The following is a 27,037-nucleotide window of genomic DNA, read 5'->3' as shown; positions in this document are numbered from 1 at the left end:
ACCTTTTGAATATCCCAGAACACAGATGGTGCTCATAGTTTTCCTGGCTTGGTGCTTTCCTTTGATTACTTATTCCTCTTGAGTCACCTTGACCTTGGGTAACACATGGGACATGTTTTCCACTGCAAAACCTGTTGATGGGGAGTTTAGTAGTTAGCTGTGTGCTTATGTTGTGACCATGCCTGGCCTCTGCTCCTTGTGTGTTGCACTTTTGCAGAGGATACATTTGCCTGCATGATTGTTCTTTTCCATGGCTGCATATGGAAAATGTTCCATATGCAGCGATGGTTCCTTATACCCTCACCAAATGTTCCAGTTGGAGGCTCAGTGTTTAACACTTTCGCCCGGGCATGACGCAATGTTGCGTCGTCCACTAAAATAATCGCCAAAAATCAGGTTTTTATCCGATTTTGGGGGGACTGTTTGGTAACTGTCAACAAGCCGAATGCAATCTGTGACTACAATACAAACATGAAAGGTGTTGATCACTTTGACCAAATGATCAAATATTATCACTTCATAAGGAAAACTCACAAATGGACGAAGAAAATGACCTTCTTTTTTGTGCAAATGGCTATCTACAATGCTTATGTGATGTACAACTACTACACAAAAAATACTAAACTATAATACTAAATATACTAAAATACTAAATACTAAACATTTGTGGGCAGGAATTGGGAGTGTAGCTGGAAGGCGTCTGGGCGCTCACTCACGGTTAACGCGTGGCCCGTCTTCAACTCGTCGGTGGGTGGAGCGTGACCAGGTTTTTTATTTTATACGTTAATATTCCTCTAGAGAATTCTATTGCGAACCCATTGATACCAAAATGAAAGACCTAGAACGAAAATTGAGGTGACCAGAGTAAAAAGAGTGAACACATTTTATCGCGTTTGCTCGCTCCTGGGTAACTCGTTCGCACTTTCTGTTTGCTGCGGGTAATTAGCCGGGCTTTTGGAGTTTATATGCATTTAGTGCTGTAGAGAATTCTATTGCGAACACAATGATACCAAATTTAATCTCGTAGGACGAGAATTGAGGTGAAAAAGTTGAAGAGAGTATACACTTTTCAGAATTAACGCGCGCTCCCGTGAAACGCTGGGACCCAAATCTCATAGTTGAGGGGTGGCGCGCTGGGTACGCCAAAGTGTTAATTTAGCTGCCCCTGTGACAGCAGCAGTGTGCCTCTGCCCCTCTGGCAGCTGTCTAATATCCCAGGTATTGGACATGGGATCTTTGGTTGGGAGCTGATGATGTGCGAATGTTTTTCATTGTTCTTGGTTTCTGATGGTCACTCTTGCTGTCTACTTCACTCCATCAGTTAGATTCAGGATTATATCTTATCATTGAGTCGGGGTTGTTTTCCAGAGTTGAACTTGTGAGCTGGCCATCCCTGCCTGTCAAGAGGTGGCCTGTCATGCTTCTGTATTGTGGTATCGTGCTTCCACAGGACCTGGTTATTTCTGGTGGTGCAGTGTTTGGACATTTATGCCAAATTTATACTGGCTTCTTCACAGACCACACTAACGCTGACTGGAGTTGGACAATTTCTTGCTTTCACAGGGGACATTGCCGAGGCAATAACTGACATCTTCAGAAATAAGCTTTGCATCTACACCTACTTATTTTTTAATGCTTTATTTAAAATCTTAAGTTTTAGGATCCAGAATTAAACAAAAAATTCTTAAATACAGTACTGAATAGTATATATAATCCTGAATATATCTTAATTTTTCTTGTATCCTTTACAGACTATAAAAATGGAATATCTAAAATGCAAAGAGGAGGAGCAACAGTTGAAGATTGAGTCTGTGTATGAAAAGTTGCACTACTTTGAAGGCGTCCTTAAGGAAAAGGACGAAGAAATTCACCAGGCAGCCATTAAGAATGTAAGTCATAGTGAGGATACTGCCAAGGTCCGCCAAGAAAACTTCCGCCTTACTTCAGAAAATGGGAAGCTGTCTTCAATGCTACAGGCAGAGCAGCGACAACATCAGTGGTATGAAAGTGAGTTACAAAGTCTTCGAGATGCTAAAGAGGTAGCAGAGGCTAAAGCTCGAGAAATGATGACACATTTACAGCAAACATCGTTAGAGCGTACACCTCCAAGTGGTAGAGATGATGATGATGATAATGTAAGGTACAGTAAGCAAGAGATTAAGAAGCTTGAGTTGGAAAAGCAGGAGGCAGAAACCTGCTACAATGAACAACAAAATCGATCACAGAGACTTGAGTTACAGTTGAAGGAAGTTGAAGTGGCACTAAGACTAGAGAAAAGTAACAAAGAAGAATTGGAAAAACTTTATAAAAAGTCAAAAGATTCTTTAAACTTTCTTGAACATGATCTTAGTAATGCCAGACAAAATCAGGAGACCATTCAAGAACTGGAGGATCATATAAGAGAATCAGAAATAGAAATAAAATCAAGAGACATGGCTGTGGAAGCACTGAAAAAGAAATTAGAGGCTGCAAATAAAGAAAAACTTGATTTAAAACAAGCTGTTATGCTGCTTAAAAGTGAGAAACTAACATATGAACTAATCAAACAAGAAAAAGAATTAGCTGAACAGATGCAGAAAAAAACTGAAGAACAGTTACATCAGATACAAAGAAAAATTCCACTGGAATATGTATCAAAGGCGAGTCTCCAACTATTCCAGAAGGAAATTGAGAATAAATATAACTTAGAATTAAGTACTAAGCTTGCAGAACTTAATCAAGTAATTGAAGAGCAAAATAAACAACAGGAATCTCAAGCCAAATCTAGAGGAGCTCGAGAACAGACTCTTGAGAACGAGCTCGGCAAGAAATCTGAAGAAATCATCCGTCTCCGTGCACAGTTGAGTATACATGATGAAAGAGAAGACACGTGGAGAGTGAGGCATGACAGACTCATGGCTCTATATCAGCACCAAGCTCAGACAAACCATAACCATGTGCACAGACTAACTCGAACTCAGAAGCCTCATGAAGAGTCCCTGTCGATCAGTTTACAGGAAATAGATAATCATCTCAAGGTAAGTCAGTTGGGTATCCACTGAACATTGTTATTTTGTACAATTAGCAATAAAGTTTTTGCTGTTTCCCAGGGTGATGGCCACCAAATGAGAAATAAAGCATTAGCCAATAGAAACAAAACGTGAGATTACTGTAAAAGATTGGTTATAGATAACCTTAAAGAGTGGTTATCATATTTACAGCCGAAAGCCAAACAAACTTCACCCCCCCCACTGTCGTGTCGCTCTTCCACGCAGCCCCTTCCTTCCCCCCCGATCCCCCCCCTCTCCCTGGGAGAGGGAGTGAACCCACCACATCCACGGTGGGTCCAGGTTTGGAGCTGCGCAGAAGAGCGATGCAATAGCGTTTTGTGAGGTTTGCTTTTCTGGGGGGAGCCCCTTCGGCTCCCCGGAGCTTACTAGGCTGATATGCTAATGTCAAACTTTGGCATCAGTCATGTGTGTGGAATTCTGTGGGCCTACCAGGGACCACAAGCCAGAACCTAACCCCCCTCAGAGAGGCATGGGGAGCAATGGCCTTTAGAAACCCCCGTGTGGTTGGAAGCATTCTATGTCTGCCATCGACCGGGTCAGGCACCCAGAAAGGTAAGCATCCCAAAACAAACCCCTATTCTGGTGAAAATATTGCTACCAAAAGCCGAATAAGTGGATAGAACTCCCCTTAAAGAAACGAGCAAACGAGCATGACGTCACACGTCACGTCGCCGCGCCGCTGTCTGCGCAGCTCTCCCCTCCCCGGAAGGGGGGGAGCTATCCCCTCTGCCGATGGATAGCCGGCTATCCACCCGTCAGTTCTCAGGCTGATACTAGAGGCGGAGGTCGTGTGCTTGGCTCCAGAGTTTCCAGCACTGTGCTTGAGTGTGGTGGCTGACTTCTAGGGGTGTGAGAGCCAGGAGTTATTCTACATAACTCGGGCTGCATGCGCCTAGGGTTCTCGTCCCTAGGTGCCCTGTAAGTACTCAAGGTTGGTCGCGGCACCTACCCCAGTATGTGGCACCCTTCCCCGATTGTGAGGCCGTCGGGGTCGATGCCTTTCTGCAGGACTGGTCGAGGTGGGGGTTCCTGTACCTTTTTCCCCCGGTCCAGCTGTTGCTCCAGGTCCTGACTCGCTTGGAGACCTACCAGGAGAGTGCAGCGTCTTGGCCCCGTGGTGGCTGGCCCAGCCGTGGTTTCAGGTGCTGCTTGCCTGTTGTCCGAACACTGAGGTTTTCCCACGGCTCCGCCTCTTCCAACAGATCGGCCCGGTACATCACATGGCTGATTCGATCTTCTCGAGTTTTTGCGTATGGTCTTTTTGACTCTGGTTTATCATCATCTCTATGGTGATCAGGTGGCTTCTTTGTTGGTGTCCCACCTGCGGGCTTCGTCTCGGCAGCAGTATGAAGTCTCCTGGCAGTCCTTCCGCTTCTTTTTCATCTTTGGGCTTCACTTTCTGTTCGAGTCGTGTTGTCCTTTCTCTCTTGGTTGTTCCAGGACCATCACCTTAGGCCTAACACTGTCGCCTCGTATCGTGTAGCGCTGGCGGAGCCGCTTGCTTTCGGTATTGATGTTACTTCTGCGCCATTTCGCAAGCTGTCTCCTGCATTGTTTCACCTCCGGCCTGCTCGTGTGCCGCCTAAGCCGTCCTGGTCTTTGGACAGAGTGCTCTCTTTTCTTTCTTCTCCTCGGTTTGTTGTGGCCCCTTCGGTTCAGGACTGTTTCTCCAAGGCTATTTTTTATCGTTTGGCATTGGCCTCTGGGGGTTGGGTTGGGGAGCTGCATGCTCTCCTCTGGCGCAGGGATTTCTGCTCCTTCGGTCTTTGTGATGGTTTTGTTCGTTTGCAGCTGTCTCCTCCTTTTCTGACGAAGAATGAGACAGCTGCTTTCCAGAGGGGTACCTGGGTTGTTGATGCTTGGTTGGTCAGGCCAGGGGTGCATCATGTTTTGTGTTCGGTTGCACACCACGGCTTCTGTGTCCGGGGACACGCTTTTGGTTGATCCAGTTTTCTTTCTTCCCTGTTTGCGGGTGCGGGTCTCCCAGGTCGTTTGCAGAGTGATTAAGACTAGCCAACCTGCAGAGTATCCACGTGCCCATGACGTTCGTAAGTTCGCTGCTCTTGCTGCCATCTTTAGCAACATGTCCTGGGCTGAAAGTCGGGCACGGGGCTTTTGGAGATCGAACAGGGTCCTGGCTGCTCATTATCTAGTGAACGTCCCTGGGCCTCCTTGGCCCTGTGTCGCTTTGGGTCGGCAGTAGCAGCCAGTTGTCTCGACTTCAAGTTGAAGAGTGAGCAGCGACTGCCTCCCGGGTAAGTCCCTTTGTTTTTCCTCTGTGGTGAGTTAGCTCCGGGTAGCCGACTGGGCTCCCCCCAGAAAACCAGCATTGAATGTAATGAAACGCCATTTTCTGGGTGAGACCCGGAGGCTCCCCGGCATCCCTCCCTCCCTCTGGTCGGCGTTTTTTTGCGTGTTTTGACATCCAGCCTCAGAACTTACGGGTGGATAGCCGGAGTGGGGTGTCTGGGGCTCCCCTTTCCCCCTCCCGGGGAGGGGGGAGCTGCACAGACAGCGGCGCGGTGACGTGTGACATCATGCTCGTTTGCTCTTTTCTTTTTAGGGGAGTTCTATCCACTTGTTCGGTTTTTGGTAGCAATATTTTCACCAGAATAGGGTTTTATTTTGGGATGCTTACATTTTTAGGTGCCAGACCCGGTCGATGGCAGACATAGAATGCTTCCAACCACACAGGAGTTTCTATAGGCAATTGCTCACCATGCCTCTCTGAGAATCGTGGTCCCCAGTAGGCCCATAGAACTCCATACACATGACTGATGCCAAAGTCTGACATTAGCATATCAGCTTAGTAAGCTCCGGGGAGCCTCCGGGTCACACCCAGAAAATTGTGTTTCATTATATTCAACGCTGGTTTTTTCATAATACTTGTTTTCTTTTCCAGAAACCCTTTGCCGCATCAACATTTCTAGGGCAACTAACTCCTCCATCCTCTCTGCTGCTACCAAAGGCTCCTAGTAATATTGATAGTTATCACTATACTCATTCAGATTTTTTGGAACGTACCTTACACAAGTACCTGGACAGTGCTGATAAGCCTAGGTATGTTATTCACTTACAATAAGATTTAATATTCATATATTTAGGATAAGGTAAACTCCAGGTTCTATCACTTGGCCCTGAATTCCGTATCATAATAACTAATGTATGATACTTGGGTGACGTGTTCTATTCTCAGAAACTTTTCTTGTGCTATTACTGTTGTTGATATTTCATTTGTGCATTTCTACAGTGTTGTTACCTCACGTTATCTTTACCACATCAGCTCAATTAGTGCTTCAGCAATGATTATTTTCATCTTTAATTTATTACTACTACTTTCACAACTACTTGGTGCTGTCCTTGGGATATACTCATTTATGATGGGCATGCATATTAACCCCTTAACTGCGTTGCCTCCAAATGTGACACCCCCGCAGTGCGCAGGAAATAAATTCTCTGGAAAAAATTCTTTTTTCTTTTTAAAGTGTCAAAAACCCTTCCCTCAGTATGGGTATGTAAAAAAAAAGTCGAAATTGTACTTACTTTGGCTGCTATGGGGTCCGGAAGTTGGGGCGTGACGTCATCATTCCCCGTGCGCCCGTGCCGTAAGCTCTGGGGGGCGGTGGGGCGCTCGGGGCGGGGCGCGCAAGTTGCCGCGAATATATTTTCGTTAATTTTTTGCGCACCTTTCCAAATACATTTTCATTGTTTTTACGTGCCAATCCAATGTATAATGAACACGTACACTATAATATCGCAGTACAACATCCGTACTGTCCGTAGACACTGTGTTACGTGCATGAAACTTGTGTACACATATGCAGCACATATTTACTATGTACCATGCTAATTTGTGTATATATACAATCTATTTACACACTATACACTGTCACACACTATATACATTCACCATCAACACATTCAGAACACCGCGTAGCAGCTGCTTCGTATGGGGCAATAGCAGCTGCCCCGTATGGGCCAATAGCAGCTGCCCCGTATGGGCCAATAGCAGCTGCCCCGTATGGGCCAATAACAGCTGCCTCGTATGGGCCAATAGCAGCTGCCTCGTATGGACCAATATCAGCTGCCTCGTATTGGCCAATATCAGCTGCCCCGTATGGGCCAATACAAGCTGCCCCGTATGGGCCAACAGCAGCTGCCCCGTATGGGCCAATAGCAGCTGCCCCGTATGGGCCAATAGCAGCTGCCCCGTATGGGCCAATAGCAGCTGCCTCGTATGGGCCAATATCAGTTACCTCGTATGGGCCAATAGGAGCTGCCTCGTATGGGCCAATAGGAGCTGCCTCGTATGGGCCAATAGGAGCTGCCTCGTATGGGCCAATAGGAGCTGCCTCGTATGGGCCAATAGGAGCTGCCTCGTATGGGCCAATATCAGCTGCCTCGTATGGGCCAATATCAGCTGCCTCGTATGGACCAATATCAGCTGCCTCGTATGGGCCAATATCAGCTGCCTCGTATGGGCCAATATCAGCTGTCTCGTATGGGCCAATAGCAGGTGCCTCATATGGGCCAATAGCAGCTGCCCCGTATGGGCCAATAGCAGCTGCCCCGTATGGGCCAATAGCAGCTGCCCCGTATGGGCCAATAGCAGCTGCCTCGTATGGGCCAATAGCAGCTTTCCCGTATGGGCCAATAGCAGCTGCCTCGTATGGGCCAATATCAGCTGCCTCGTATGGACCAATATCAGCTGCCTCGTATGGGCCAATATCAGCTGCCTCGTATGGGCCAATATCAGCTGTCTCGTATGGGCCAATAGCAGGTGCCTCATATGGGCCAATAGCAGCTGCCCCGTATGGGCCAATAGCAGCTGCCCCGTATGGGCCAATAGCAGCTGCCCCGTATGGGCCAATAGCAGCTGCCCCGTATGGGCCAATAGCAGCTGCCTCGTATGGGCCAATAGCAGCTTTCCCGTATGGGCCAATAGCAGCTGCCTCGTATGGGCCAATAGGAGCATTTGGCCATGAACACATTCAGAACACCTCGAGTGAGAGCAGCCAGTCTCCCTCACTCCAACATCTTACTCGCCAACATTGCTCATCCCACCATATTGTTATAGTTCTTATTACACATGTTCTATATACCTATCTACATGTTTTATTTACCAGAACTATGCAAGTAAGCCGGTATTGTGTCCAAACAGTACAGTGGCCACAATACACTGCATGAAAAATCACACAGCAGACGACGCTACGATTACGTCACCTCCCTCACCAAAATAGCTCCTCTCAACATTCTCCTGTTGCTGTTCTTACACTATATACACACACTATATATACCCATGTACATATGTGTTGCCCATAGCGAAATACTAAGCTAGTATAGTGAGCAAAACAAGAGTGGCAGCCACACACACGATGAGGTTACCTCAATTCTCGCCCTCCCTCCCTCATCAAAATTCCTCCTTCCACAATACTACGCACAACGCTAATTATAACCACAATCCTGCTATTATCACAATCCTGGTCACTAATTCCTGTAAATGAATAATTGACCACACATATATTTTGAAAAGGAACCTAAGAAATCATTTGAAGATTCCTAGATGAACGAAATAATGCTGTGGTGCTGTGGCTAGCGCTGTGAACATCGTGAACAGCATTGAATCACTGACATTTGAACATTGTACCCAGTCATTATCACACTCAGGCTCTAATATAACACTATCATAGCTAAATAATACAAGTTATATATATATTTTGACATTATTAGGCGATGCTGTGGTCACATGCTGAACAGCAGTGCTGTGCGCTCATGCTGCGAGCGCCAGCCTTGGTTGCTCACACACTACTGAGGCTCCCACACCCGGGAATGTGGACCACGATTTTTTTTTAAGATGGCGTCTGTTTACAAAAGCCCTGAGGAAGCTGATGTGAACCCCATGTAGCCGCGGGAGTTTTGAATGGAACGTGAAAAATACAAATTCCCGGAGGCGCGTTGCGCAAACCAGACGTGAGCCTGCAGGCGCGTTGCGCAGTTTAAGGGTTAAGAGCACATACAGAAGTTGTGTCACTAAGGTACAGGGACACAATAATTGTTTACACAGGTAAACTGTCAAAGCAACTAAGTACAAGGGCATGGAGAAAGTATAGAAATAACAGGACACCAGAGAGCAGAGAAAGATACCAGAGTGCCAGGAAATGAGTACCCCAGGGCGAGAAGAGAGGCAGAAAGACGGTACAAAAATGACACATCAAGTACAGGTAAAGCAAAAACTCAACCAAAATTGTTGCACAGCCACATAAGAAGGAAAACAACCATGAAGGAGCAGGTAATGACACTGTGGATAGGGGCAGACAGGTTCACTTCAAATAACAAGGAAGTGTGTGAGGAACTCGATAAGAAATTTCAGGTCTTTTTCACATTAGAGCAAGAAGTAGTTCCAGAGATAAAAGAGGGAATATCTAACCAGGCACCACTGGAGGAGTTTGTGATTATCAGTGGGGATGCAAGTAAGCATTTGCTTTAGTTGTATGTAGCAAAGGCCTGGATAGACTCTCACTATGAATACTAAAATGAGCAGAAGTACTATGCCTACCACTCTCAGTGGTGCATATGAAATCACTGGAAACAGAACTGCACAAAATTTGGAAGACGGCTAATGTAGGCCTGATATACGAGGAGGGTGATAGACAGGAGGCACTGAGCTACAGGCCAGTGTTCCTAACTTGCATACCATGCAAAGTGATGAAAAAGATTGTGCAAACAAAAAATAGAACATCTGGAGTGAAAAAACTTTGTAACCCACTATATTAGAGGTGTTACACTAGGTTAACTAGGCGAGTACAGATCATGCTTGACTATGCTGCCCATTGTACTTTTCTGAGGATATGTATATCTTTTTGGCATCAGTCAATGCATGGAGTTCTTGCCTACCGGGGACCACGAGCCAGAACCTGGCCCCCTCTAGAGAGGCACAAGGAGCAATGGCCTATCGAGACCCCCCCTGTGGTTGGGAGCAGTCTATGTTTGCCATCGACTGGGACAGGCACCCAGAAAGGTAAGCACGCGAAAACAAACCCCCTATTCTGGTAAAACTAATGTGACAGAAGGCCGAACAAGTGGACAGAATTCCCCAAACGAAAATTAGCAAACTAGCATGACGTCATCATGTCGTCGCACTGCTGTCTGCGCAACCCCCCTCCCCAGGAGGGGAAAGGGGAAGCCCAAGACCCACCCACTGGCGACCCAACCTTTAGTTCTTGGCTGATGGGAGTCTGGTGCAGTTGTGCCTCTGGCTCCAGTTTTTGTTTCAGTCCTGTGCCTTGTGGTGTGGGCTGTCTCTTTCAGGTGGTGCATGAGCCAGGAGTCGTATTCCATGGTACTTGGGCTGCATGTGCCTAGGGTTCTGTTCCCTAGGTGCCCTGTAAGTACTGCCCTTGGGGCTTGGGGTCTCTTTCCACAAGTCACCTCGGATCTACCTCTGCTGTGCCGTTTACTGCTCGGTATTTGGCCGCCCTTGGAGTCTGCTGGGGTTTTCTTACCCTTGTTTGTCTCTGGGTAGGGAGTAGCTATCGTCACTGGCAGGGTCACGGGGTACTGCACAGCTAGTTTTCACCAATAACAGCGGCCGGCTTTGTGCCACCTGGGTACGTTGTCCTCTTGTGGGGTTTTTCTTATATTTTTGTTTTCTGCCTGGTGGGGGTCTGCCTTTTTGGTCCCCAATTGCTGTTCTGGGGGAGTATATATATATATATATCTATATTTGTGTTTGGTGGTCCTTCCCGCTTGGCCCCCATGAGTAGACACGTCCCAGGGGGTTCACCTTTAGAAGTTTGTTTGGTAGACCTGGACGCCGGTTTGCAGTACCCAGCCAGGGCTTCCCTTAGTGTGTAACCATGGCTAAGGGTCCTGGGAAACCCCACGGGGGCTACATAATCCGATGGATGTGACCTCTGAGTCCCCCCCTCGCGTCCTGTGAGTTTGAAGGTTGCTTTGTCCCCTTGTCTCAGGGTGACACTCACCGATTTTGTCTCCGCCATGCTGCCTGTTGGGTCGATGATTGTTTTGACCCAGAGTCGTGCGACGTGTGTTGTCTGTACATACTCAAGTTCACCCAAGCCACTGTTAACCCTTGTATGGCGCCTGGCTATTTAACCCTTCAATTGCGCATCGCATCATATGATGCTTTGACCGACTTGCAGTAAATTGCGCATCGCATTATGTGATGCTTTGGAGTACTACGCAAGATTTAAACGGCCCGCGGATACACGGGGTTCACCACACCTTCATCTTGTAAACAGATGCCATTTTTTTTTTAAATTGTGGGCCAAACTCCCGGGTGTTATTGGCCTCACTATTGAGTGAGCAACCAAGCCTGACGCACGCAGCATGAGCTAACAGCACTGCTGTTCAGCTTGTGACCACAGCATCGCCTAAAAATGCCAAAATATACTTGTTCAAGCTATTATGTAGGGATGATATTATTACAGAAGACCCCTGACTGTGATAAAACTGACCAGGGTTCTGATAATAGCAGGATTGTGGTGATATTTAGCGCTGTGCGCCATGGAGGGAGGAGTAATGCTGTGGGAGGGGGTCTGGTGGCGATGTCTTCTGACTGTGTGGCCACCTTTTATTGACTGCACTCAGCATACCAGCTTAGTGGTTCGCTATGGTGAACACAAATGTAGATACTTATATATAACGTGTGTATAGAGGGTATAAACAGCAAGAGAAGGCTTGGAGCCGCCATTTTGGTGCGGGCGGTGGCGTCGTCTGCACGAAGCCACCGTGCAGACGACGGTGTTGTTTACTGGTTACCACGATGGTCTTTGGGCACCATACCAGTTATTTGTACAAGTATGGTGAATAAAACAGGTAGATATTTATATATAATGTGTGTATATAGCATAATAACACCACACAGTATTGTTGGAGGAGAAATATTAGTGCGTCTGGCCTTGAGGGCGGCAGCCATCAGCTGACTGTATGAGGTCCTACGTCTTTGTGCCTTTACTCACCATACAAGCTTAGATGTACAGTTATGGTGAACAAAACATGTAAATACTTATATATAACGTCTGTATATAAGATATATAGTGTAATAACACCACACAGTATGGTTGGAGGAGAAATATTAGTGCGTCTGGCCTTGAGGGTGGCAGCCATCAGCTGACTGTGTGAGGTCCTACGACTTTGTGCCTTTACTCACCATACAAGCTTAGATGTACAGTTATGGTGAACAAAACATGTAGATATTTATATATAACGTCTGTATATAGTGAATTATAGCAAAAACATTATTGTGGGAGGAGAATGTGGGTGAGTCAGATGACTGGAGGGAGGGCGGGAGTGGCTGGCTGGTACACGGCGGTCACTCCTCGTTACTTTTTGACTCATAATAGCTACTTAGTGGTTCGTTATAGTGAACAAAACATGCAGATACTAGTACAGTGGTACCTCGCATAACGAATTTAATCCGTTCCATGTTCGTCATGTGAAACGGACGTCATACAAAACGAGTGTCCCCCATGTAACCAGTGTGATGCACTGTGTTTATTGTGAAATTCCCCCAGTGTGCATGACATCAAATGTTCCCCAAAATATAATTTTTCTTTGTAAAATGATAAATTACCGTCCCTGAACATGTCTATGTAAAAATAATTACCAAATTCCACTTACTTTGGCTGTGAGGGCGTGGACAAGGTGCGCTGTGAGGGCATGGACAAGGTGCGCTGTGACGTCATCAGGGGCTGGTCGCCCGTGTGTGAAGCTCCCAGACACGGTCGCGCAGGCCATTCAAGCACCGCGTGTTGCCACAAATATATTTTCAATGCATTTCCAATGCGGTTTTATTTGTTTCTTTTATCGTATATGATGCATATTTGTGACCTTTACAATATGTATACAGTAGAATGTTCATAATTTTCCATGAAACTGTGATACATGTGTCAGTAATGTGTCCACAATAAATGTTTATTGTCACAATATTATGTGGTAAAAATTCACTAATATTACAATATGTACAGTTTCACATACTATTTACACAGTAACACACTGTATTACACACTCAGTACTTTGGAGGTGCATAATAGTCAACGAAGTAGTCCATGGTACACAGCGCAACTTTGCTCTCCTTGCACCAGCTACAGATAGATTTTTGTTTCTTGTTTCATCGTTCTGTGTGCTTGCAAATAACGCACTCGCGTGCACCCTTGGCTTTAGTACTTGTAGGTGGTATGTAGCCAAGCTTGTAAAGCATAAAGTAGTATTGAAACGATTATAGGAAAAGCTCAATTTGTAAGGTAGTCTTGAAAAGATCGCTTTGTAAGGTCCCACACAGGAAGAGATTCAGCTAGCCTCAGAGTGTCCATCAGTCAGGAAGAGATTCAGCTAGCCTCAAAGAGTGTCTATCAGTCAGGAAAAGATTCAGGTATTCTTGAAAATATCAATGAACACCACCACCATAGAAGCCGCTAACACTGTTCATCTATGCTACTTGTATCAGATGCATCATCACTGAACGCAGAAAACGATTCATCTATGTATCATCTATATACATTAGAGATGGCAAGGGTGGGGCTCAGAGCTACACCTGGATACGCTCGCTGTATCATCCTCATAGGTGCTGTATCACTGGCATCCGACCGTTGTGTTAAGCCCTTATTGCGCCTAGCTTCACCAATGTTATGACCCTTATGTTCTTCAAACAATAGGGTCTTAATTGCACCGACTGAGCACAGTCTTTCAACACCGTGTGGGACAGGTGTTTGAGAGCCAGAGGCGCGTGTGCCACAAATGGTTGCTCACGCAGTACTAACCCAGCCAGCAGCCCTTGTCTTTCATATTCGTTATAGCAAAAGGTTCGTTCAGTGTTTGTTGGGTAGGCTGCTCCATTATGACAATCTTTCTTTGTTTCAAATGTGTTCCATTTGTTTTGTATTTGTCACTTACGTCTCAATAATGGAGCAGCCTACCCGACAAACACTGAACGAACCTTTATGACATTTGTCCAATTTTCAAATTCTTTCAACAGTTCATTTATTTTTTTTTTTTTTTTTTAAGAAACATGGAGCAGCCGACCTGTAGACCACCGAACGAACCTTTTTGACATTTGTACTGGTTTTCAAAATTCTTCATTTTTTTTATTATTTACGTTTTTTGTATGTAAGAAACATGGAGCAGCCTACCTGCCGACCGCTGAACGAACCTTTTGCTATAAGACAAATGAAAAATAAATATTGAACACATTTGAAGAAAGGAAAATGTCATAATGGTTTATTCAGTGTATGTAAGGTAGGCTTCTCCATTATTGAGACGTAAATGACAAATAAAAAGCAAATGGAACACATTTGAAACAAAGAAAGATTGTTATAATGGAGCAGCCTACCTGCCGAACACTGAACGAACTTTTTTGACATTTGTTGTATATCAGACATTTTATTTCTTTTTTCCTACAAAAACGTCAATGCTTTGCAACATCTCAGCAGTCACCCTTTTATATCCCAGCATCATTAGCATCTTTAAACAAGAACAACATAATTTATGTGCATCGTTGGAGGCGTCTAAGAATGTGCAAGAAGCAGCGCGACCCCACCATGTGGTGTTGACGTTACTCAAACCAGCGTTCGTCATACGGGACGATTTGACAGCGATCGGGCCGTTCGTTACCCAAAATATTCGTCTTTTGGGGCAATCGTTATGCAAGGTACCACTGTACTTATATATAACCTGTGCTTATAGTGTAATAACCGACAAAGTATTTGTTCACTGATTGATGAACATAATTGAATCAACAATATGCACACCATATTTTTGAGTACAGCGATGATTCACTCATTTTATTATATAAATATATCACACTACACACTATTGAATAATATTACAGCAAAAAAAACTACGAAAAATCAATCAGAAACATTGAAATAATTTGTTTGTTTCCCCCCCCCCCAGAAAAGCAGTGTTGAATGTAATGAAATGCTTTTTTCTGGGTGAGTCCCGGAGGCTCCCCGGCATCCCTCCCTCCCTCCGGTCGGCGGTGTTTTTCACGTTTTTTGACATCCAGCCTAAGAACTAAAGGTTGGGTCGCTGGCGGGTGGGTCTGGGGCTCCCCCTTCCTCCTCCCGGGGAGGGGGGTGGCGCAGCGACATGATGACGTCATGCTAGTTTGCTAATTTTCATTTGGGGAGTTTTGTCCACTTGTTTAGCCTTCGGTCACAATAGTTTTACTAGAATAGGGGTTTGTTTTGGGGCGGCCTACCTTTCTGGGGTGCCTGTCCCGGTCGATGGCAGACATAGAATGCTCCCAACCACAGGGGGGGTTCTATAGGCCATTACTCCTTGTGCCTCTCTAGAGGGGGACCAGGTTCTGGCTCATGGTCCCTGTAGGCAAGAACTCCATGCATTGACTGATGCCAGAAAGATATACATATCCATTCAGCCTGGATAGCTCCAGGGAGCCTCCGGGACTCACCCAGAAAAAGGCTTTTTTTTTTTCACTGGCTACTCATGCTTGTCTTTATCTTACATGTAAACAGGGTTAGGTTAGAGTATGGTGACAGCATGTCTCTCCTCAACCAGGCCTCTTCGTACTGTGAATTGAAGTGGATGTCCAGAGCCTATTATTGGCTACAAACAATTTTTTGCTTACCCATGGTGATACAATATAGGGATTAGCAAAATCTGCATGATGCAGTTTTGCAAGATGTTGTACTGAGTTAACTAGGGGTGCTCCTGAGGGCACTCTCTATTAAAGTGCTCATCCAGCCAATCTTTAGGGAGCTGCCCCAGGCTTCTGAGACTCGTCCCTGCCTACCAGGAGCCAGGACCAGAATCTCAATCTCTGAGGTGAGGAGAGATCACCCTAAAATTGAAAAAGCATAAGTATAACAAAACAAGCATCTGCTTGAAGAAAATTAGGTACCCATGGGTAATGAGGCAAATGATGGTTGCTGCAATGTAAACACTAATCTTTATGTGCCTGGCTGCCATTAGTGGAAGTCTAGGTTACCTGGGGTCCAAACCAACCTGTCCCACTACTCAACCTGGTCACACTCTCAGTGGGCATAGTATTTCTAGATAAGCTCGTCCTCTGCTTTATGCTTTAGCAAGGTAGTGTTGGGTATCAATGGAACCTTAGTTCAGCTATGGACCACTACAATGTTATTGTTTCTCTTTTACCCAATTATGTTTTATTTCAAGCACATTGCATGTGGTATAGCTTTATATTTTGCTCCAAATATGAGCCAGGGTTCCATTACTTGCCAATATGTTTGCATTTGCTATCTTACCCTATGTGCTCCGAGAAGCTCAAAATTCTCCTTAACCCTTAAACTGTGCAACACTTCATATGACGTGTTGAGTAACTGATGCAAAAGTGTGCACCACTTCATATGACATTTAGTAGTACTGCGCAAGATTTAAACAGCCCGCAGGCTAGAGGGCCCCCCATATGCTGCCCATGGGCTATAGTAAACAGCCATTTTGAAAAAAAATCCAGCTTGGCCACCAACGTGTGGGAGGCTTCAGTTACCTAACAGTCACCATGGCGAGTGCACAGCCAAACGCCTCCCGGGCACGGGAGGCGTTTGTAATCTTGATCTGATCTTGAGTATTGAGCGTTTGATCTTGAGTCTATGCAGTCATAGACTCAAGATCAAATAAATAGTGAATTATTTACTGATGGTGAAGAAAGTGATATTGATGACTGATATCGATAAAGACTATGCACAGAAGTCCAATGATTATATCACAGTGAAATGGCAATACAGCCTGCTCCCATGGCGGGGCCTATACCTTCAGCAGTGCCTCATCGTCGAATGTCTACATCAATTAGCTCACGACCACACAGTTCTTGTACAGTGGCACCTCGATTAACGAGCTGCTGTATTTACGAGCATTTCCAGTAACGAGCGAACCACGCGCAGCAAATTTGTCTCTATGGACGAGCTTCACCTCTATTAACGAGCAAAACCACATGGTGCTTCCTAGCGTCTCGCGGGTTCTCGCAAATTCTCAGACGCCAGTCTCATTTTGAGGTTATCTTGAGATGATTTCGGGGCTTTTAGTGTCCCCGCAGCCCGGTCCTCGACCAGGCCTCCATCCCCAGGAAGCAGCCCGTGACAGCTGACTAACACCCAGGTGGGTGTTAGTCAGTGGGTGTTATTTTTCTGCTAGGTAACAGGGACATAGGGTGAAAGAAACTCTGCTCATTGTTTCTCGCCGGCGCCTGGGATCGAACCCAGGACCACAGGATCACAAGTCCCGCGTGCTGTCCGCTCAGCTGACCGGCACCCTCGTTATAGCATACAGCGGTCTTGTTGTTGTATCGTGCACGACAAGCATCCCTCTGCATTTATTTGCGCTTTTCTTTGTTTTTTTTGTGGTTTTGTGACTACAATTTGTAACGCATGATGTTGCCAAAGAAGCTGCTTGCTAAAGATAATGTTGTCAAGAGGAAGAAAGACACAATTACTGTGGATTTGAAGAAGGAAATTATAGCAAAGCATGAGTGTGGTGTCTGTGTGACTTATCTCACAAGGGAGTATGGCAGGTACTCATCAACAATTTGCACCATTAGTAAGGGAATGAGGAGGTAAGGGAGGATGCTGCCTCTTCCAGTGAGATCAGGGAAGTGTTGGGAATGTTTGAAAAGGTGACCGCATTCTTGGAAAAGCTGCCCTGATAAAGCAGTGACAACCCAGTGTATGAACATGTTTAATGACAATTTGCTGTCTCGTTTTAGGAACATCCTAAAACAGACAAAAGCGATTGTCAATAGATACGTTCTTTGCAAAATAGAGAAAAGAAGAGCCAGTGATAGTGAACCACAATCCGGTCCCAGTGGGGTGAAATTACCAAGAAGAGAGAGCCCACCTGACTCAGAGGTGGATTCTCCTTCCACACCATAACCCCTCTCCTCCTTCCCACCTCCCCATCGTCTCCCTCAAGCCAGCAACGACTCTTCATAAGGTAAAGGAAACATGAAAACAGTACAACAAAATATTTATAATTACATGTACAGTATTATATTTACATAAAAAAATGTCATACAAGTATGGATGTTTTTGGGAGTGGAACGGATTAAATTTATTTCCTTTATTTTAAATGGGGAAATTTGTTTCTTAAGACGAGTTTTCCACATAACGAGCTCGGTGCCAGAACGGATTAAACTCGTTAATAGAGATGCCACTGTACTTACTTAGAGCATAAGGATATTTTGGGTGACGAGTCAGAGGAAGGTGACTCTCTGGTTTTAGTGAAGTTGAATCAGAGCATAGTATTCCCACGCCTGTCACTAGTGCCAGTGGTGTTACCAAGCGATGTGTTGTCGCGTCAGCAGCAGTGGCTCGTCTAGCCAAGCACCGCCAAATGGCACCACATGGAGATAATGAGGAACAAAGCCCCTCATGTTCATGTGATTTTACCTCGTCTTCAGTTCACGGCCGTGCTTTGCACAGACGGGCTTCAGCTCCTGGTCCATTGTGTGCAACGATTCCTCGCCGTGGTGCCGCTGTTTCATCTCACAGGACAGCAGGTGTACTTGTGTGGAGTGATGGTGACAATTTTGTTCCACTAATTCCTAACTTTGACAATAAAGATGTTGGGATTACAGACCTTTTTCCTGATATTGGTGAGGACATGTGTGAAATGTACTTTTTTTAATACATATTTTGATGAGCCGCTCATGGAACATATAGTATTCTTCACCAAACGAACATTCAAGTGGCTCATCTCATTGAACATGAGTTAACAGATTTTTTGCGACTACAGCGTTGGAAAAACACTACTGTAAGTGAAATGTTTGTATTTTCAGGGGGAGCCCCTACGGCTTCCCGGAGCTATCCGGGCTGATAGGGATAGTCCTAACTTTTGACATCAGTCGATGTGGGTGGCATTCTAGGCCTACCAGGTGTAACAAATAACACCTATAACAGCGGCCGGCTCTGTTCCTTCTGGGTATGCTGTCCTCTTGCAAGGTTTTCTTTTCTTTTTGCCTGACAGGTGCATCTGCCTTGGTGTTCCTCCCCCTTTATATTAGGGTTGTTTGTGTTTGGTGGTACCCCCTGCTTCGCCCTCGTGAGCGGACACATCCCGAGGGTTCAGCTTTAGCAGTGTTAATTGGTAGCTTGGGCGCTGGTTAGCAGTACCCTGCCTGGAATAACCCTTAGCAGACCCAGTCTTAGGGCACCTGGGAAACCCCACAGGGACACTCGGGGTCCAATGGATGTGACCCCTGAGTCTCCTCTCGCTTTTTGTGAGTTTGAGGGTTGATCTGTCCCCCTGTCTCAGGACTACGCTCATTGTTTTTGCCTGTCATGCTGCCTGTTGGGTTGGTGATACATTCGATTCTGAATCCTGTGAGCTTTGTTGCTTGTATGTGACTCAGTTCACCCAATCTGATGATGATAATATTCGGGTGCAGGCAGCTCGTGCGTTGCAAGATAGGTTTAGGTTGCTGCAGCACGCTAGGTTGGTTGCTTCCCCGGATGCCCCGAAGCTCCAAATCCAGGGATCCCATCACAATGGTTGTACTCTTCAAGTCACTTGTGTTGTCCCGTCTCGAGTACTGCTCAGTACTCACTCCCCCCTTCAGAGCAGGAGAGATTGCTGAAATAGAGGGAATACAGAGAACATATACGGCACGCATAGACGCGATAAAACACCTAAATTATTGGGATCGTCTCAAAGCTCTCCAAATGTACTCTCTAGAAAGGAGACGAGAGAGATACCAAATAATATACACATGGAAAATACTGGAGGGTCAGGTCCCAAATCTACACAGTAAAATAACAACGTACTGGAGTGAACGATATGGAAGAAAATGCAAGATTGAACCTGTGAAGAGCAGAGGTGCCATAGGCACAATCAGAGAGCACTGTATAAACATCAGGGGTCTGCGGTTGTTCAACGTCCTCCCAGCAAGCATAAGAAATATTGGCGGAACAACCGTGGACATCTTCAAGAGAAAACTGGACGGTTTTCTAAGAGAAGTTCCGGATCAGCCGGGCTGTGGTGGGTACGTGGCCCTGCGGGCCGCTCCAAGCAACAGCCTGGTGGACCAAACTCTCACAAGTCGAGCCTGGCCTCGGGCCGGGCTTGGGGAGTAGAAGAACTCCCAGAACCCCATCAACCAGGTATCAACCAGGTATCAACCAGGCTGCCCCGTTTTGTTTATAAGGACCCGGACTTGGGGGTGTTGGTCGCTTCGGCTTTGGTTCCATCCATGCCACCTCATTTTTTCCCTGCTGTGGTTCATTCGGTCCCCCTCCCCCCTTGCTTCCGGCTCCTAAGCGTCTGAGGGCTTCGAGGTTCAGTACTCCCGGAGGGGTTGTGCCAAGAAGCGGCTCTGCCCGTCGAGGTGGGCCACAGGTGCCTGTTCTGGTGCAGCCTTCTGTCCTGGCTGTGCCTGGTCTGTGCGGTGCTCGCTCTGTGCGCAGGTCGGGTTCTTGTAAGGGGCATCGGCTCTTTCGCGGTTCGCCCCATTGACGGGGCGATGGGGGGAAGAAGGCTTGCTCTGTTCGTTCACGTCTGGTCCAACAATTCATGGGCCTTTTGGGTCGTTTCTCGCGGCCTTCGGTGGCGTTGGGTGGCTCCTTCTAGGGGGTTCGGGGCTGGCAGGGCAGACCTCTTCTCCTGCGCTATGTCGGTTCGTCTTGGAATGGGTGCGCTTGGGCGTGGTCAAAACAAACTACGTCCCTTAGGTGTGTTTTCCGCCTGTTTCCAGTTTCGAAACGGGAATGTGCGGTCCTGTGGTTCATTCTGACCCGCCTGAACCCCCTGGGTTTTCTGGGAGGAAGCTCCGTCGGCTCCCCGGGGCTATCCAGACTGATATGCTAATGTCAGACTTTGGCATCAGTCATGTGTATGGAGTTCTGTGGGCCTACTGGGGACCACGAGCCAGAACCTGTTGGAAGCATTCTATCTCTGCCATCGACCAGGTTAGGCACCCAGAAAGGTAAGCCTCCCAAAACAAACCCCCTATTCTGGTGAAAATTGCTAGAAAAAGCCGAACAAGTGGATAGAACTCCCCAAACAGAAACGAACAAATGAACATGTCACACGTCACCGCGCCGCTGTCTGTGCAGCTTCCCCCTCCTCAGGATGGGGAAGGGGGATCCCCAGACCCCCGCGCTGGCCATCCACATCTCAGTTCTGAGGCTGATGCTATAGGCAGCGGTTGTGTGCTCTGGCTCTAGTGATTGTTTCAGCACTGTGCCTTGTGTGTGGTGACTGTCTTCTAGGTGGTGCGCGAACCAGGAGATATTCTTCAGTACTCGGGCTGCATGTGCCTAGGGCTCCCTTCCCTACGTGCCCAGTAAGTACTGCCCTTGGGGTCTGGGGCCACCTTCCACAAGTTCCTTCTTGAGGTTATCTTGAGATGATTTCGAAGCTTAGCATCCCACCAGCCCGGTCCTAGACCAGGCCTCCTTTTTATTACAACTTCCCCCCCCCCCCCATCAGGAAGCAGCCCGTAGCAGCTATCTAACTCCCAGGTACCTATTTACTGCTAGGTAACAGGGGCATCAAGGTGAAAGAAACATTTTGCCATTTGTCTCCGCCTCCACCGGGGATCGAACCAGGAACCTCAGGACTACGAATCCAAAGCGCTGTCCACCCAGCTGTCAGGCGCTTTGGGTTCCTTGGGTTCTGCCTCTGCTAGGCCGTTTACTCCTCGGTTTTTGGCTGCCCTTTGTGTGCTGGGGTGTTTTGTCTCCCTTGTTTACCTTAGGGTAAGGGGCATTTTGCACTGGTACAGGGCGCAGGGTACTTCACAGCTTGTTTTCACCATTCATAGCGGCCGGCTCTGTTCCACCTGGGTACGCTGTCTGCTTGCGGGGTTTTCATTTTGTTTTCCTGCCTGGTGGGGAAGCCCTGTCTTGGTTGCCCCCTGAGTATGGTTCCTGGGTCCTACTTTTTCTTCAGGTGGTACCCCCTGTAGGTCCCCGTGAATGTACACGTCCCGGGGTTCAGCTCTTAATTAACAAGTCATTTGGTAGATTTGGGCGTCGGTTAGCAGTACCCTGCCTGGGCTTCCCTCAGTGAGAGTTGCATCTCAGGACCCTGGGAATCCCCAAGGGGGCGCATGGGTCTGATGGATGTGACCCGAGTCCCCCCTCGCTTTGTGCGAGTTCGAGGGTTGCTCTGTCCCCCTTGTCTCAGGGTGACTTTCATTGTTTTTGCCTCCGTCACGCTGGCTGTTGGGTCGGTGACACCTTCGACCCGAAGTCCTGCGAGTTCTGTTGCTTGCTGGTGACTCAATTTATCCAGTCTAGTGATGACGTTCTTCGGGTACAGGTAGCGCAAGCGTTCCATGTTAGGTTTAGGTTGTTGCAATGCGCTAGGTTTGTTGCTACGCCGGATGCCCCAAGGCTGCTCCGTTTTGCTTATAGGGACCCAGACTTGGGGGTGATGGTCGCTTCGGCCTTGGTTTCATCCGCGCCACCTCATCCTTCCCCTCCTGTGGTTGGGCCGGGGCCAGCCCAGCTCTTCTGGCTCCGAAACGTCTGAGGGTTTCCGAGTCGGGGGCAGGGTTTAGATGGGCTTGAGACTCTGGCAGTTTCAGAGGATGCCTCTTCCGGTGTGGCAACGGAGGCATTCGAGTCTGCTCTCCCTGCCAAAGCCTCTGGGTCTGACCAGTGGACCCCCTTCCTTACGGCTGCGCCGGCCTTTACTTTTGAGGTTGGGGCTTTGGGAGAAGACTCAGACCAAGATCCGGATGCGAAGGATCCCGGAGAGGGGCCGGAGAGGGGGCTGACTTGGGGGCCTTGGGCCCCGTTGGACCCCGCCTGGGTTTTTCAGCACTCTGAGCGGAGCTTACTGTTACAAGGAGAGGGGTTTTCCCCTTTGCGTACGATTTGGGTCTTTGTTTCCCTACTGGATTCGGTGTGAGGTTCCGGAGTTGTCCTGGCTGGCGGACTGTCCTGTTTTTGGTTTGGAGGCGTGGCATTTCTTCTGTCGTTTCCGCACACTTGAATGGCATGAGGCATTGACGGTGATCCAGGTTTTCCTGGTGGGTGAGTTTGAGCACCTAAATGAGTGCTTGTTTGCCCCTACCCTTCCTCGGGATGTAGGCATTGTGCAGCTCCATATGGAGGTCCCTTTCCTTTCGGCTACGCAGGTTGCTGAAGACTTGCGCGCTCGTGGAGTCTTGGCTTCGGCTTTGCGCTTCTTTTCCTCCTTGAGCTGTCTTCAGACTGGCTTGGAGAGGACGTGGAGGCGCTTGGGGCCATTCCTGGGTCCAGTGCCTTGGGCTCGGTGGCTCGCTCGTCGTCTGCCTTGTTGAAACTGCTTGCGCCGATCCTGCGGGCTGCGGTGTCGCCGTTTTATGCCTCCCTGGGGTCTGGCTGGGCCCTGGCTCTTTGGTTGTCCTCACGCTTCTGCCCCTTGCTGTTTGCAGATTCTGCTGTGGCGCATTATCTGCAAGCGGCTCAGTTAGTTGTCCCATGTCTGATTTGTTGGTTCTCCGGGGGCCAAGGGGGATTTTCCCGGAGGGGTTGTGCCAGGGCTCAGGGTTTTGCTCATCGAGGTAAGCCACTGGTGTCAGTTTCAGGGCCGATGCCTCCTACAGAACCACCTTCATCCGGTCGGTGCAGTGTTCGCTCTGTATGGGGCTCGAGTTCTCGTAAGGGGTGCTGGCCCTTTCATGGTTCGTCCCATTGACTGGGGGATGGGGGAGGAGGCTTGCTCTGTTTGCTCACGCCTGGTCTCACGATTTGTGGGTGTGTCGGGTCGTCTCCGATTGTCTGCAGTGGAGTTGGGTGGCTCCAACTTCATGGGGCTGGGGGCTCGGGGCTGACAGGGCAGGCCTCTTCCCCTGCGCTCTGTCAGGTCATCTTGGAGTGGGTTCGCTTCAGCGTGGTCAAAACGACGACGTCCCTCAGGTGGGTCTCCCGCCTGTTTCCAGTCCCGTTTCCCTGAGGTTCATTCTGGATTTGTCCCATTTGAACCCCTGGGTTCATTGCCCCTCCTTTCGGATGACTGTCCCAGGTCCGGCTTCTGTTGAAGCCGGGCACTTGGATGGTGTCACTGGACCTCCGGCACGCATATTGGCACGTCCCGATTCATCCGGGGTTAAGGGACTGGCTCGGTTTTGTTGTCAGGTGTCAGAGTTGCCGCTTTCGTCGTCTCCCGTTCGGGTTGCATCTGGCACCTCACGTTTTCACATGCATTTTCATACACGACAGGTTGTGGTGGCCCGTCTGTGTCTTTTAGGTGTTCGGGTGTTGGCCTACCTCGACTACTGTCTGGTCTGGGCTCCCAGCCGGTCCACATGTTTGCTAGCCAGGAGTTTGGTTCTTTCCCAGCTCGCTGGGTTCGGGTTCTTGGTGAACTGGAGGAAGTCCCATCTGGTCCCCTCCCAGCTTCAGACTTGGCTGGGACTCTCAAACCGCTTCCTTGTCTCTCCCTCCGGAGGGCTCCTGGGTCACCCAACGGTTGCTCGAAGGTCTGTGCGGGAGCCTGAACTTTGCAATGTTGATCTATCCGCTGGGTCAGGTTTGGCTGTGTCACCTGTTCTGGTTCCTTTGGGGACGTCCCTTCCACTTCTCTCGCGATTGCTGGGTTCGACCCCCGAGGGCCTTGCGTCAGTTGCTGCGTCGCCGGCTTCCCCCTTCGGATTTTTCTGGGTTCAGTGCCATGGCACCTACCCAAGCCCTCGCTCGATGTGTTCACAGACGCGTCATCTCTTGGCTGGGGCTTTGTGACCAGTGCTCACCAGGCCAGCTAGGAGCGTTGGGGTCCGTCCTTCCTTTGGGCCCACAGCACGGTGCGGGAGTTCGCAGCGGTTTGGTTTGCGCTTCGCAGGGTTTGGATCGCCCGCGGATCAACGATCCAGCTCCATTCGGACTGCGTGAACCGAGGGGTTTCGATGCGGTTCCTGGCTCTGTGGCACTGGTCGCTTTGGGTGACTCATCTGCCGAGTTTTCAGGGTTTGGCTCTCCTGGCAGTTCAAGTTCGGGGGGGGGGGGTGTTAAACGTCTTGGTGGACGGCCAGTCTAGGCTTGTTCCCCTGTCCACGGAATGAACGGTTGACGCCGACTCCTTCAATTAGCTCTGCCAGAAGTTTGGGTGCTTGGAGGTGGACCTCTTCGCGTCGGCGTAGTTGCAACGCCTACCGGTGTATGTGGCGCCCTTCCCCGATTGCGTGGCCGTCGGTATCGATGCCTTTTGGCAGGACTGGTCAAGGTTGGGGTTCCTGTACCTTTTTTTTCCCGGTTTAGCTGTTGCTCCAGATCCTGACCTGGAGTGATCGACTTGAGACCGTTGAAAGATGCACATCATTGTGTCTAGCAAAGACCCCCCCCCCACACACAAAATTTTTAGTTAATTTCAGAGATGATGCTTCTTGCTCCAAGCAACCTTATTGCCCAAGCACTATGGATGGCTCCTGTATGAGAAGATTCAATCCAGGTTACAGGCAGATGTTGTTTTCATAGGGGGTTAGGCCCAGTTATTCATTAACTGACTTTTCTGAATTAATCTACTATGAATCCAGTAATCTATTGTGTTAGTATTATTAATGATCCCATAGCCCTGGATCTGTCTCTTGGATTGATGAAATCCTTTACTGTTACAGATTTGGGCATTTCCTCTTGTAAAATGTCACCAGCAACAGGCAATGATGGGAATCAAGATACGATGATAACCACTGTCTAAGGGTTAAATAAAATTGTATAAAATATGATGTACTTGTGCCTTGAGACCATATAATGTAATATATTGATACTATTTTTTGTATTTTAGGTATGTTCCTTGTGATGATAAACCACAAGCCAGGATATCACCCATGCAGCCACTGGCACACAGTTTGAAACATGAGAGACTACCGAGCCTTGACCAGTCTTGTGAAGATTATGTAGAGTTACTTAAAAAAAAATATGGTTTTTGATATCTCCATAATAATGATATATTTCTACAATCTCAAGTATTTAGAACTGTGTTCATAATACATTTTCTCATTATTTTAGTTTGAATTACTAGTTGTATGCTGTATTATTTATTACTAGTAAGTTGTATGATGTATTATTTATTACTAGTACTTTGTTATACACGTGGAGACGAGCAATCTCATGACTAGTTAAAATTTAATCACACTTTTTTTTTTTTTACCATGTGTGTAGGTACTTTTAATCTTTCCTACTGGCAGGTGTTTGATTATATATGTGAGAATGGCAATTAGGAGTTATATAATTATATATATATATACATACACAGTATTCATAACAATGCTTTACTGCTTCACTATACTGTACAATAGAACATACTGTAGTATATTGATTAAATATTTGATACAATAATACCACACTTCAACATTTGTATGACTTATAGCTTTACATATCTAATAAGTTGTATTTTTATTTATTATTGGGTAATATTTAGCCAAAGACATTTTAAATCTTTGTAATAAGTGGACTTTATCGGCAGAAACCAAATTCTCAAATTTCTAGAGAAAAGTCATTTGACTTGAGCTTAAAACTAGTGGAAGAATGAACACATACATAATGTTTATCAAGTTATCAAACATGCAGGACATTGATTGAACACCAGTACTGGTAACTATTTTATATTAGACCATAACAGTTTCATGTAACAAAACTTCACATGAAATTAAATGAACTTAGGTTAATAAGAAAAATTAATAATGAACTTAATGAACTTTAAATTTTAAAATACAACTTGTAAGCTGCAAATTTTAATGATTAGATTTGACATGCCAAAGAACATTCTGAAAATATGTATAAATAATAATTTATATTTTATAATATTCTATATAGTGTTTTGTATACCTAAAACTGAAACATGACTAGTACTGTGCACACACAGCATGTGTGGATATAGGACCTAATGTACAATTTTTAGTAAAGAAAAGAGGGAGGGGAGGTGAGTGAACTCCATTTTCTGGGTGAAACCCCAGTTACTCCCCCCCCCCCCCCCCCAGAAAAACAGCATTGAAGGTAATGAATTGCCTGTGTTAGTGCCCCGGTGGTTCTCTAAAGGTATCTCACCGAGTCACATCTCTCATAGGC

General features: G+C 47.1%; 1 protein-coding gene across 1 annotated transcript in view; it reads left to right on the top strand.

The window, feature by feature from the left end:
- Positions 1 to 26,780, top strand: part of LOC123765554 (uveal autoantigen with coiled-coil domains and ankyrin repeats) — a 53,675-nt gene extending 26,895 nt beyond the window's left edge. The window contains exons 8-10 of the mRNA XM_045754231.2: positions 1,752 to 3,017; positions 5,953 to 6,110; positions 25,755 to 26,780. Coding sequence (XP_045610187.2) covers positions 1,752 to 3,017; positions 5,953 to 6,110; positions 25,755 to 25,899 — 1,569 coding nt within the window. The 3' untranslated portion in view covers positions 25,900 to 26,780. The remainder of the gene's footprint in view (positions 1 to 1,751; positions 3,018 to 5,952; positions 6,111 to 25,754) is intronic.
- Positions 26,781 to 27,037: the final 257 nt, after the last annotated feature.

The sequence above is a fragment of the Procambarus clarkii genome, chromosome 30 (assembly GCF_040958095.1).
Source record: "Procambarus clarkii isolate CNS0578487 chromosome 30, FALCON_Pclarkii_2.0, whole genome shotgun sequence".
NCBI classification, from domain to species: Eukaryota; Metazoa; Arthropoda; class Malacostraca; order Decapoda; family Cambaridae; genus Procambarus; species Procambarus clarkii.
The sequence above is the reverse complement of the archived record's forward strand: the minus strand, read 5'-3'. Positions and strand labels throughout refer to the sequence as shown.